General features: G+C 47.2%; 1 protein-coding gene across 4 annotated transcripts in view; it reads left to right on the top strand.

The window, feature by feature from the left end:
- The first annotated feature begins 1252 nt into the window (after positions 1 to 1252).
- The window catches only part of TEDC2 (tubulin epsilon and delta complex 2), a 33014-nt gene continuing 21746 nt past the window's right edge, over positions 1253 to 12520 (top strand). Inside the window, exons 1-5 of one of the 4 annotated variants that reach the window (XM_032967380.2) lie at positions 1253 to 1725; positions 2828 to 2926; positions 4187 to 4251; positions 7892 to 8457; positions 12358 to 12470. In XM_032967380.2, coding sequence (XP_032823271.1) covers positions 1706 to 1725; positions 2828 to 2926; positions 4187 to 4251; positions 7892 to 8457; positions 12358 to 12470 — 863 coding nt within the window. In that variant the 5' untranslated portion in view covers positions 1253 to 1705. Of the gene's footprint in view, positions 1726 to 2139; positions 2220 to 2827; positions 2927 to 3355; positions 3621 to 4186; positions 4252 to 7891; positions 8458 to 12357; positions 12471 to 12520 lie in introns of those variants that run through there. The other 3 variants (XM_032967378.2, XM_032967379.2, XM_076072296.1) reach the window with 3 other exon arrangements.

Below are 12520 nucleotides of genomic sequence, written 5' to 3'. Positions count from 1 at the left end.
TCATGTAGCTAGTTACGGTGTAATTAGTGTAGTTAGCCTGGTGGTCACGTAGCTAGTTACGGTGTAACTAGTGTAATTAGCCTGGTGGTCACGTAGCTAGTTACGGTGTAACTAGTGTAGTTAGCCTAGTGGTCACGTAGCTAGTTACGGTGTAATTAGTGCAGTTAGCCTGGTGGTCACGTAGCTAGTTACGGTGTAATTAGTGTAGTTAGCCTGGTGGTCACGTAGCTAGTTACGGTGTAACTAGTGTAGTTAGCCTGGTGGTCACGTAGCTAGTTACGGTGTAACTAGTGTAGTTAGCCTAGTGGTCACGTAGCTAGTCACGGTGTAATTAGTGTAGTTAGCCTGGTGGTAACGTAGCTAGTTACGGTGTAACTAGTGTGGTTAGCCTGGTGGTCACGTAGCTAGTTACGGTGTAACTAGTGTGGTTAGCCTGGTGGTCACGTAGCTTGTTACGGTGTACTTAGTGAAGTTAGCCTGGTGGTCACGTAGCTAGTTACGGTGTAACTAGTGTAGTTAGCCTGGTGGTCACGTCGCTAGTTACGGTGTAATTAGTGTAGTTAGCCTGGTGGTCACGTAGCTAGTTACGGTGTAACTAGTGTAGTTAGCCTGGTGGTCACGTAGCTAGTTACGGTGTAACTAGTGTAGTTAGCCTGGTGGTCATGTAGCTAGTTACGGTGTAACTCGTGTTGTTAGCCTGGTGGTCACGTAGCTAGTTACGGTGTAACTAGTGTGGTTAGCCTGTTGGTCATGTAGCTAGTTACGGTGTAATTAGTGTAGTTATCCTGGTGGTCACGTAGCTAGTTACGGTGTAACTAGTGTGGTTAGCCTGGTGGTCACGTAGCTAGTTACGGTGTAACTAGTGTAGTTAGCCTGGTGGTCCACCACCGGAGGTTGTTATCTGGCAAAGGGGCAGTTACCCCTTTGTGATGGTTATCAATAAATGTGTGTGCCTCCAAAGGGTACGTCTGCGGCTCGGTTGAACTCGCTCCAATATTACACAGCTCAGGCCCACTGAGCAGTCTAACTCCTCTTTCAGAAGCGGCTTGGCCACAAATGACAGCTCAACGAAGTGGACCATCATCACGTCGATATTTAGATCAGCCAGACGTCGATTCCGGGCGCGCTCCTGCAAAGGCACACGAGGGGGTGGACGGCACCACGCCCGGCCGCCTTTGTCTCCCCCAGCGGCGATGCCACACACCGCAGCGGGTTACTCGTTTGATGCCGAGTCGACCCAGGGGAGGCCCGGGTTCCGGCTCAGATAATCGTCAGCGGTGTTTGTTGGCCGCGAGCGGGGATCGAACCCGGGACGGCAGCGCTGCGCTAACCGCTGCGCCACCGCTCACAAGGGAGCCTAAGAAACCTACACGCGAGCCCACGTGGGCGGGGTGGAGAGCGCGCAAGCGATAACTTTGTTAACATTTTTATAAACTGTTATTGGCGGGGATTTTTTGTATTATTATTATATACAAGCACAGCAAAATATTAACGTCGGCACCTTTGTGTGACGTCGATTTTTGGGTAAAATTAAAACGTTTATAAGTGAACAATAAAGAAGCTTGAACGTTGTTTTTTTTAGGGGGGGTTGCTTTGTGGGTCGTCCTGAGTGGCGTGGCGCCTGAGGCCTCCTCCTCGTCCTCTTCCTCCTCCTCCTTCTCGTCGTCTGGTGAGGGTGAGGAGGTGCTGCTGCTGCTGGGTGGACATGCAGCTACCGTCTGAAAGGTAAACAGAGAGAGAGAGAGGCCACACGCGTTAGAAGCTCGTCACAGATCGTCAAGCGAGGGGGTTGCCCGTTGCCAAGGCGTTTGAGAGGCCCACCCCACCCCGCCATGGACACACGCATCGCTGTTCACTGTAGCCTGGAGGAATCCGATGAGCTACGAAGCGCTTTACTTCACACATGTCCGGTGTGGGCGGGCCAGCAAGCTACAGCCAACACTCCACTGCTGGATAACCCCTCTCCCGACAGCACCGTGTGTTAATCACGGGGGTTGTTTGACCACGGTTGTTAGTGGGAGAGTGATCACTGAGCAGCCACTGATGTTAGCCGTGACCGGGAATCGAACTCAGGTGGTGGTGGTGGGTGGTGGTGGTGGGTGGTGGTGGTGGGTGGTGGTGGGTGGGTGGGTGGTGGGGGGCAGTTCGCTCACCACCACTGACAGTGACTCGACGTTTGCTGAGACTTCGGCCGTGACCTCGGGCCTAATGAGCTGCAGGTGGGTCCATTGCCATTAGAATCTCGTGATATGCTGCTGAATGTGTGTGGCTGTTGTTGTGGCTGTTGTTGTGGTTGTTTCACATGAGGGTGGTTGTTGTTGTTGTTTCACATGAAGGTGGTTGTTGTGGTGGTTGTTTCACATGAGGGTGGTTGTGGTGGTTGTTGTTTCACATGAGGGTGGTTGTTGTTGTTTCACATGAAGGTTGTTGTTGTGGTGGTTGTTTCACATGAGGGTGGTTGTTGTTGTTTCACATGAGGGTGGTTGTTGTTTCACATGAGGGTGGTTGTTGTTGTTTCACATGAGGGTGGTTGTTGTTGTTTCACATGAGGGTGGTTGTTGTGGTTGTTGTTTCACATGAAGGTGGTTGTTGTGGTGGTTGTTTCACATGAGGGTGACTTGTGGTTGTTTCACATGAAGGTGGTTGTTGTGGTGGTTGTTGTTTCACATGAGGGTGGTGGTTGTGGTTGTTGTTTCACATGAGGGTGGTTGTTGTGGTGGTTGTTTCACATGAGGGTGGTTGTTGTGGTGGTTGTTTCACATGAGGGTGGTTGTTGTTGTTGTAGTTTCACATGAGGGTGGTTGTTGTGGTGGTTGTTTGACATTAGGGTGGTTGATCTCTTGCTGCAAGCCATGGAGGACTGCCTCCGGGAGCAAACGCAGCTGGAGCAAGAGATAGTGGCTTACAGGCAGATCCTGCAGCCACGGTGAGAACACACCAGGGCTCATGTATGAAGAAGAGAATCGCACACACACCATACTTCACCAAAATACGTCACGCTTGCCCCGATAACCGGACGTAAAGTGGTACTCTTTACAGTTTCGTTTATTGAGTTTGCATGTCTACGGCACAAACATGCCACCAGCATTGCAAAAGCTCCATTACACATCACATCTCGTGTCGACTCTTCCATTGCTATATTCTCAGCTCTTTCGGTAAAGTCACATTGAAGGGAAACAATAAAATATATAAAACAATTAAAGTTCTCACGACGTTTCAACCATAACACAAACGGTCGTCATCAGGTTGGTTTTTTCACACCTGATGACGACCGTTTGTGTTATGGTCGAAACGTCGTGAGAATTTTAATTGTTTTATATATTTTTATTATTTTATTATTTCCCTTCAACGTGACTTTACCGAAAGAGCTAAGAATATGAATTACTGCAGTCACGAAAGCTTTAAATCAAAATTCTTCCATTGCTCTCAGAGGTAGTCCACCCCGGTGCTTCTCAACCTGTTTCACTTCACGGCACTCGCCCGGGTAGGTGGCCGGGGATGAGGGCCGACGGCTGCCTGCCGTGCGGCGCCGTGGCCAATGGAGAGGGGAGGGCGGGAGGTGGGGGCTGGACTGGCCACTGAACAGCATGGAGGGATTCGTCTGACCGAGCTTACGAACAGTGAGATTCTTTGCCGTAATTCTGAAAATAGCACGGCACACCAGGGACATGCCGTGGCACACCAGTTTGCGAAGCTCTGGTCTGGCCAAGGGGACACTCATTGGGTAATCGGCACCTCCTATTAGCACAGTTGGCTGTGAAAGAGGTTCAACATGCACACCAGGTGCACACAGTATTCGTCCTGCGATCGCGTATAATCTCCCGAGTACAACAGTTTGATTTTTCACTTGTGTTTGCAAGCTACCAACATAACACTGGCCATTTTATGGGGGAGATTATTGCTCATCTAAGTGTGGAATTGAATGAGAATGTGTCCAAAAGGAAAGTTGTCGATGTAAATTTGTGAATACTGATATGTTTACGATTGCCATTCTTGGCTACCTACCATGCGAAAGAAGTTCAAAATGCATGCGTAGTGCAAGTGCTGAATTAAAACGAGGTTTTTACAATAGCTGTGCTCTTATGCAACCATAACCACTGAATGTCACTACCACTTCCTGTTTAGAGAAGACTAATTGCTTTAAATAGAGCTATTAATGGTGTTCTCGTGTATTCTTTAATTGTAGGGTAAATGTGACTGAGGAATGTGAACCTACACGCATCTCTGCGGGAGGAGACGTGCAAGAAGCAGGTAAAATGCAGTTTTTTTACATCCACTTCAAATTGAACAATTTTACCTTTTCAATCCAGCAGGCAGGATTTCTAAAAATGCGGTCAATGAGTTCTCTTGAGTTGCATTTTTGTCGAGGGGGTTGTAAGTGAGGACGAAACTACTTATATAAAAAGAGAATATATTTGATTCACGTCGTGCAAAACAGTAATACCTCAGTGAACGAATCTGGGAACGTAAAGATGCCAGCCATGGAGGGCCCCTTGGCCCCCCTATTTTATGGAAAAAAGATGTATCATGCAAAGTGATTCAACAGAGTAAAATGTTTACCGCAGCACCCATGCGTGTGCTCTGTAAACACGACCGAGTGGAGTTTATATTCTTGGTTCTTTCGGTAAAGTCACGTAGAAGGGAGTTTGTTTACCGTACATTATCAGCAGTCAATCAATGAAGGAAGAGCTTCCAAAGTCTCCCTTTCCAGCCTGCCATTGCTTGAGCCCCTTGCATTGGTAACATTTAGTATCGCGTTTTTTCGTTTTGTTGCAGTGATAGTTGTGATCTTATTACCCCCATTAAGTCATCCAAGCAACCGCTGAGTGCCGGTGGCTCTTACTGGGAAAAGCGTGCAATGTAAATCCATTTCCCTGGAAACGGAAAATGCCGAGCGTAAGGAGGGTAGGGGCGGGAGAGGTGGAGAGTGAAGTGACGCTTCCGTTTGGGTTGGCACAGTCCACCCTGCAGACCATTTTAAACCAAGCAGACAAAGTGAAGGCGACTGTGCAGCAATGTTTTGATATTGTAGCGCCCCCCCTTCACTGAAGTCCTGGAACGCTTCCCCATGCCTCCCATGCAATATCCACCTCTGGTAACGACGTTTCTGATAACGAAGTGACATCATGGAACGCATTTACTTTGTTAACCGAGGTATAGCTGTAGTTAGTCCCTCAACCAATCTGCCTATGCGTAGAATAAGTGGTGTTCCAAAAAATGTTACCACTGATCAAAAAAAGAATTGTTGTGAAGAAGGGACATTACCCAGAATGTTGCACGTGACACGTTTTTTCTTTTAAAGCCGCAGCATTCTTAACGAATGTGTTGGGGTTTTTTGTTTGTTATTTTTGCTTTTTGCCACCACTGCCAACAATTATCACCATCAATTAATTTGAAATAGGAACGCGGTGGTAACGTCCATCAGAGGGCGCCAAAATACCTTGTTGGTTTTGTCCTCGACTACCTGTCAAGCCGTGGCTGTCACTCTCAACCTGAGTGGGTAGTCTTGGTAATATGCAGACACTTATGTCGAAATAGCATAAAACACCCAGTTGCTGCTGCCATACTAAACAAAACAAATTTTTTCTATTTTATTTACCATCAAACTAAACAATTTGTATTTTACCAGGTAAGGCCCACTGAACTATGTGGCTCTTTTTCAGAAGTGACCTGGCCACAAATGAAAGCTCTACGAAGTGGCTTATCACGTGGAAATTGATAGCAGCCGGATACTCTGAATGCGTGTTGTTTAAATGGGGAGGGGAAAAACCGGAGGACACGGAGAATAATCTACGCAAACCATTGGGAGAGAGACCACGTGAACTCCAAATATACAGGCGTCAGGGTCAAGATCAAACCCACGACCTGTATTGCAGGCGAGGTAGTTCACATCTCACTACTATGGCACTCTAGGAAACAATTCGCTACCAGTGGAAGCAGGGTGCTGTTTACCTGTTGTGCTGATCTGAGAGCTGCACATTTAGCCATCAAATTTCTCAAGCGACGATTTTTCAGTGAAACGCGAGAAAATTTGAACAGATTAAGCTATATGCTTTGGGTCTTTCGGTAAAGTCACGTAAATAGGTTCAAAGAAAATAACCAAAAAACTACGACATAGTAAATAGAGGACTTAGTGGTATTGTATGGCTGTCACCTTTTTAAAATTAGTTTGTCAAATCAGTATGTTGACCGACAGCAATACAGTTGTTGGTCACTCATCGATATGCTCCTTTAAAACACATTTAGGTCTCGGACAAGGATTTATTTGTATTTAGCAAGAAGACAGCATCACGCAACTTCTTGCGTAATTACCACGCTCATGCCCAATTCACGACACAAGATGTACCAAAACAGCACTGACACAGCTTTATCTCGACTTAAAGCTTTCGTGACTGCAGGAATTCATATTATTTGGGTCTTTCGGTAAAGTCACGTAGATAGATTCAAAGAAAATAACAAAAAAAACTGCGACGTTTCGATCGCAGCACAAGCGGTCGTCATCAGGAAAAGGGATGAAGACCGCTTTTGTTGCGATCGTAACGTCGTAGTTTTTTGCAATATCATCCGCAAAATTTGCTCATCACGAGCATCTCCGTAACGTGTCCCTCATTGCGAATAATGAAGTAATACAGGCAGTCCCTGGGTTACGGAAGACCCGACTTACGGAACTCCGACTTTAAGGAAGTGCTCCCGTAAATCATGTAACAAAGCATTTCCATACTGTATGTGTAACTGTTTGCATTCGTTACTTGAGCGCAAATAGTGCAGCGCCGTGAAGTTGCGGATGAATGCAGCGGAGCGAGGCGTAAGGCGGGGCCGCATATTCCCCATGGTGGTGGTGTCCTGTATAGGACAGAGCCACGCTGTTACATTGTTACCCTGAGCAGACTCTACCCGCCACATCGTCTCTTTTCCTTTTGTAGAATGACGTAATTGTTTGTTTTCTATACTTGTTGGTGTTCATAAACAATTGAACACAGTACAGTATATGTTCCATTAGTTTAATTATGGGTAGTGTGTTTAGGTTAGATATTCGATCAAATGAAAGAATCATAGGAAGTGCAGAGCGTATGTACAGCAATACGATACAGGTAGCAATGGAATACGGATGATAGCGTGACACAGTACGGAGAGAAAACGGTAGGGGAGGCACAACTATTTCTGGCTATGGGATTATTTTATCGTTGATTTTGGGGGGAGATTGTTCAGTTTCTGACGTACGGAAAATTCGGGTTACGGATATTTCTCGGGAACCTAACCCCTTCCGTAACCCGGGGACTGCCTGTACTGTTGTAGCGAATCAATGCATTTTTACATTCCCTAATTCATTCACGACGTTATAGTGAAACAATGTGAATAGGAGCAACATAGAGGACTATAATTATGTTATGGCAGTGGTTCTTAACCTTGACTGCGGCCTTGCACCCCTTTGGTTCTCCATCGTTAAAACAATTTCAATGTTAATAAATAGATAGGTTTGATGAAACAAAGTAGTTGTATTCTTAGTTTTTTCGGTAAAGTCACGTTTATATATATTTTGTTATTTTGTTGTTTCTCTTCAACGTGACTTTACCGAAAAAACTAAGAATATGAATTACTGCAGTCACGAAAGCTTTAAATCAAAAGTAGTTGTACTTACGTGCCCATGCTTAATTTGCGTTTCCATGATTTACCTTCTAAACAAAATTTGCTTGTCTTGCACCCCACAAAGGGCATCTCGCACCCCTAGGGGGCGCGTGCACTCCAGGTTAAGAACCGCTGTATTATGGCATTTGTTTGTTTATGGTCATCTGTGGGGAAATTCGGCCTATTTGACGGTCACCTTATCCTTTCAATGCAGTTTGCTATGAAATAAACTTGTTTTCCCGATGTCACCCGGATGTCAACCCAGCCAAACCTAGTGCTCAAGAGATGGAGGATTTGGAGCTGCTCAACAAAGCTTTGGCAAAGGCCCTGAAGGTCCGAGAGTCTGGCAGAAACTTCCTCAAGGAGCTGGACAGTGCTGGCAGCGTCGGCACAAACGACCAAGCCCCACAAGTCGACGGCTTTTACGTGCAGGACAAACGGGGCCCTGCACCACCCAGGAAACATCAAGCTGTGAAAGAGAAAAGCCGAGCGAGAGGCCCTCCAACCACGGCCGCCGCTAGCACGAGGGCGACCTCTGCCACAAAGGCTGCGCCCAGAGCCTCGTCTCTCTCCCGCAGGCGGGTGGACTCCTGCGGTGCCGAGCGGCCTCCGTCTACGCAAGCTGCCCGAGCCAGGACGTCCAGTGCTTCGCGAGCACCTGCGGTGGACAGTAGGGTTCCAAAGGTGGCTGCAGTTGACAAGCAGGGCAAGCGATCCAGCGCACCGGGCGGTCGGAAATCTGCAGCGACAGCAGCGACAGCAGTGACAGCAGGGGCATCACATGTCTCAAACGCGAAGGGCCTGCGCGCTTCTACAGCTCACACCGCAGGGGTAAGCGGTGTGTCTTAATCTGGGCTTTTACTTGATGCTTTCTCCCGGTGGAGCTGTGTGTGTGTGTGTCTATATATATTTGTGGGGCCTTTCCATCAGCCCCACCAAAACTAAGCACCTTCCTGGGTATTTTCTACCATCGGACACTCCACCCCCACAACTCCCAATTGGTGATTGGGGCAGTTGTGGAGAGAGTAGAGAGCTTCCAAAAATCTGGGCAGTGTGCTCATGAACGGCTCCGGTTTGACAGCAGAGGTCTCCGAATCAGTCGAGCGACTATATCTTTTCATCGGTTGCGTAACACTGTGTGGAAGCTTACCTGGTATGTTGCTCCACACGAAGCTTCAGGTCTTCTTGGCCACAGTCATGCCCTCCCTTCTCTACGCTTGCGAAACGTGGACCCCCCTAATGGAACATCTTCGCCGGTTAGAACATTTAGGCTGGCCTGCCTACGATCCATCCTGGGTTTAACCAGGCTGAATTGCGTGAGGAGCTCACAAATCCTTGAAAGATCTGGACAAAGTCCCATCGGCGAACTCCTCTGGCAGGCAAGGCTGCGTTGGCTAGGTAATGTAGCCTGCATGCCCAGCCACCGCATGCCTAAACAGCTTTTGTTCAGCTGGATAGAGGATGTGGTGCTGAGTGGACTTGCCAATGACTGGTACCAGCGGTGTCAAGATCGGCCTTTGTGGAGGAGGCTCGTGAAGGACGTTGCTGCTGCTACTGGGCAGTTGGAGGCAGTTTCCCTCCAACAACAACGGAGGGCGGAGGAGCGACGCTCACAACAATGAGCAGAGCGCCGGGTGGCTAAAGCATAGCAAGTTGGCACAGTAGGGGGCACAGGTGGAGCATCGGCCACTCATCTCAGTCAGTCGACCCCTGGCACCTGGGTCTGCCCCATGACCTCCTGCTAGCAGGCGTTCGACACTTCACGTGGCCTCAACGTGCACATAGCCTGGCACAAGCGCCGTGGTGACGTCACCGCCACTTAGTGGCATATGGCGGTTATACTGGTAGGAACGAAGTTGTAAACTGAGTGTACCAGCCTGCAATAGATTAACGTGTCCGTCCGTCCGTCCCCTTTCAATGCTTTAACGAAGTGAAATCTCGTGCTGTTGGGTGTAATAAAATTGCGCAAAATTCCAATGTTCCTACCAGCCCACCCTGCAGGGACCTGTTATATTTGTGTAGGCACTTTTCTCCAGGCTAGTGTCACATTGCGTATATTTTTGATGACACCTGTGCCGCTTATGAAGGCTGTTCTATTCTTGCAAATGATGGCAGCAATGGGTGGGGAGGGGCTGGGTGGGGTGGGGCTGGGTGGGGTGGGTTGGAGTGGGGCGGGGTGGGGTGGGGCTGGGTGGGGAGGGGCTGGTCACCCCGTGGTGCCCTTATAAAACTCAACGTTTAACCTACTCACGCCGGCTTGTGCCCGCCCTCACAGTCGGGCATATTTGCGGAATACACCACGTGGTGCCGCCGTTGACCCTGGCCACTGACCGAGCAACCAACGTTCCTACCAGCCCCCTCTGCAGGAGAATGTGTTTTGTCATACAGTTGATCATCGATTATCCGGCTTCCAAAATAATCCGACGGTTGCAAGCCGATCCGGAGAAACCGGCAAAACCGCTCCAAAGACTGTACCAGTACGGGGATAGGCACTGTGTGTGTGTGACGAAAAAAAGTAGCTGTGCTTGATTTGTGTTAAATATATGAAATAGAGTATTTTATACATTACACACAACTTAAACAATGAAAATACTGAATGTAAATACATCACCCCATGCAGAGTCTTCGAGATTGGAGTTGTAAGTCCTGTAGAATAAATACATTAACTTTTTTAAGTAGGTTAAGTTATTATTGTCTATTTGTATGTTTCTTTATGCCAATTTCACATAGAAAACGAACTTAAAACCAAAAATATGACAACTAAAAAACAATATACAAGAATGTGCAAAAATAATATTTTTTTAATGTGTGATTATCCGGCGTTTTTTTTTAATCCAGCGCCCTGTCCCCCCCCGAAGCTGCCGGATAATCGGTGACCTACTGTATTGCCATTCCTCTATTTAAGGATGACAGTGGTTTACTATATGGTCCATAATTTGAGGTGCATTGTGGCCATGCAAGCCAAACTTATGGATCATATAGTAAACCACTGTAGGCTGTAGTGTGCATGTAAGAAAGGCAGTGTATGTATGTAGGTGAGAGTGGAGTGGAGAGTATTATGGATCATATAGTAAACCACTGTATGCTGTAGTGTGCATGTAAGAAAGGCAGTGTATGTATGTAGGTGAGAGTGGAGTGGAGAGTTTTATGGATTATATAGTACACCACTGTAGGCTGTAGTGTGCATGTAAGAAAGGCAGTGTATGTATGTAGGTGAGAGTGGAGTGGAGAGTATTATGGATCATATAGTAAACCACTGTAGGCTGTAGTGTGCATGTAAGAAAGGCAGTGTATGTATGTAGGTGAGAGTGGAGTGGAGAGTTTTATGGATCATATAGTACACCACTGTAGGCTGTAGTGTGCATGTAAGAAAGGCAGTGTATGTATGTAGGTGAGAGTGGAGTGGAGAGTATTATGGATCATATAGTAAACCACTGTAGGCTGTAGTGTGCATGTAAGAAAGGCAGTGTATGTATGTAGGTGAGAGTGGAGTGGAGAGTTTTATGGATCATATAGTACACCACTGTAGGCTGTAGTGTGCATGTAAGAAAGGCAGTGTATGTATGTAGGTGAGAGTGGAGTGGAGAGTATTATGGATCATATAGTAAACCACTGTAGGCTGTAGTGTGCATGTAAGAAAGGCAGTGTATGTATGTAGGTGAGAGTGGAGTGGAGAGTATTGATTTTACAAAAATACTATTACGGTATATATCATATTTAACTGGAAAAAGCTAAAATATTTAGTTTCTTCGAAAATTAACATTGCAGAGTACAGTCTGTTCTATAACGTGGCAAATGCATTCCTACAGAACACCGCGTTATGGGACAATTGCGTTATGATGAATAATATCTAAAATAGGGTAAAGCACAGTCCGCGATAACACGTGAGATTCGTATGCAGGCTGAATAAAGAATGAGGCGTCTGGGTAGCATCTAGAAGCATCCAGCAGTATTCCAATGCCTTGTGTGATGCTATGCCGAGGCAGCCGTACAACTGCTTATTCCTACTCGCGTGACATAGTTCTGTTTACTCAATCGCGTTATATCCAATTCGTATCCACGGTATAAAAATGTTCCCGAATACATCATTCTTCACCGATGTTAGCCATGGCCAGGAATCAAACACAGGTGATCGCGTTCAAACGATTTGCACTAACAACTGCACCACCGCTTTAACGCTACACCCCTTAATTTCATATTTTTTACATCAGCTAAATAACAACAAACACCACTATTAATATGTTACTTTTGTGTAAATGTAACGGTTTGTTCCGGTTTGTACACCGTTCTAGCATTTGTTTGATGATTCCTCCCCACGACCCTCGCGTGCACTGGAGGTTATTAATCTGACCCCATTCCCGGGCAATGAAGTGGGATAGCGTTGACATGGAGTGACCCTGAGTTCCGTTATTTTCCGCAAACAGAAAGCCGCCTGTGTTCTAACATAAAACACGTTCGCAGGCATATTTTTTCGTGTTGTTTGCACATGTACTCATTCAAAGGCACTTAACTATCAAAGACAAGTCAGCATGACGCAGCAGCAGCAGCAGCATTTTCTTTTTTATCTCAACGTGGAACATTTTTCTTTGGAGCTACAGTTTCAGCGGCCGTACCCGCGGGCGACGGCGAGCGACTTAACAATGTGAGGCGAACTGTTTGGGGGAGAGGATAACAATCGTGCGCCTTGTAGGCGGCGGTGACGTTAAAGGCGCGCTTGTTTGTAATGCTCAGATGGGTGCGGCCTTCCCGGAGGATGAGCCCACCGGGGCCGGATCGGCGGCCGTGCTGGACGGCCCACCAGCGTGCTCGCGGGAGGCGGATGAGTTCACTGCGCGACACAAAGGGTAGTCTCGCGCGAACCAGCTTGCGGCCATCGTCTGCCCAACTGGAACGT

This window comes from Petromyzon marinus, chromosome 37 (assembly GCF_048934315.1).
Source record: "Petromyzon marinus isolate PM22_M1 ecotype Great Lakes invasive population chromosome 37, UKy_Petmar_22M1.pri1.0, whole genome shotgun sequence".
Lineage (NCBI taxonomy): Eukaryota > Metazoa > Chordata > Hyperoartia > Petromyzontiformes > Petromyzontidae > Petromyzon > Petromyzon marinus.
The sequence above is the reverse complement of the archived record's forward strand: the minus strand, read 5'-3'. Positions and strand labels throughout refer to the sequence as shown.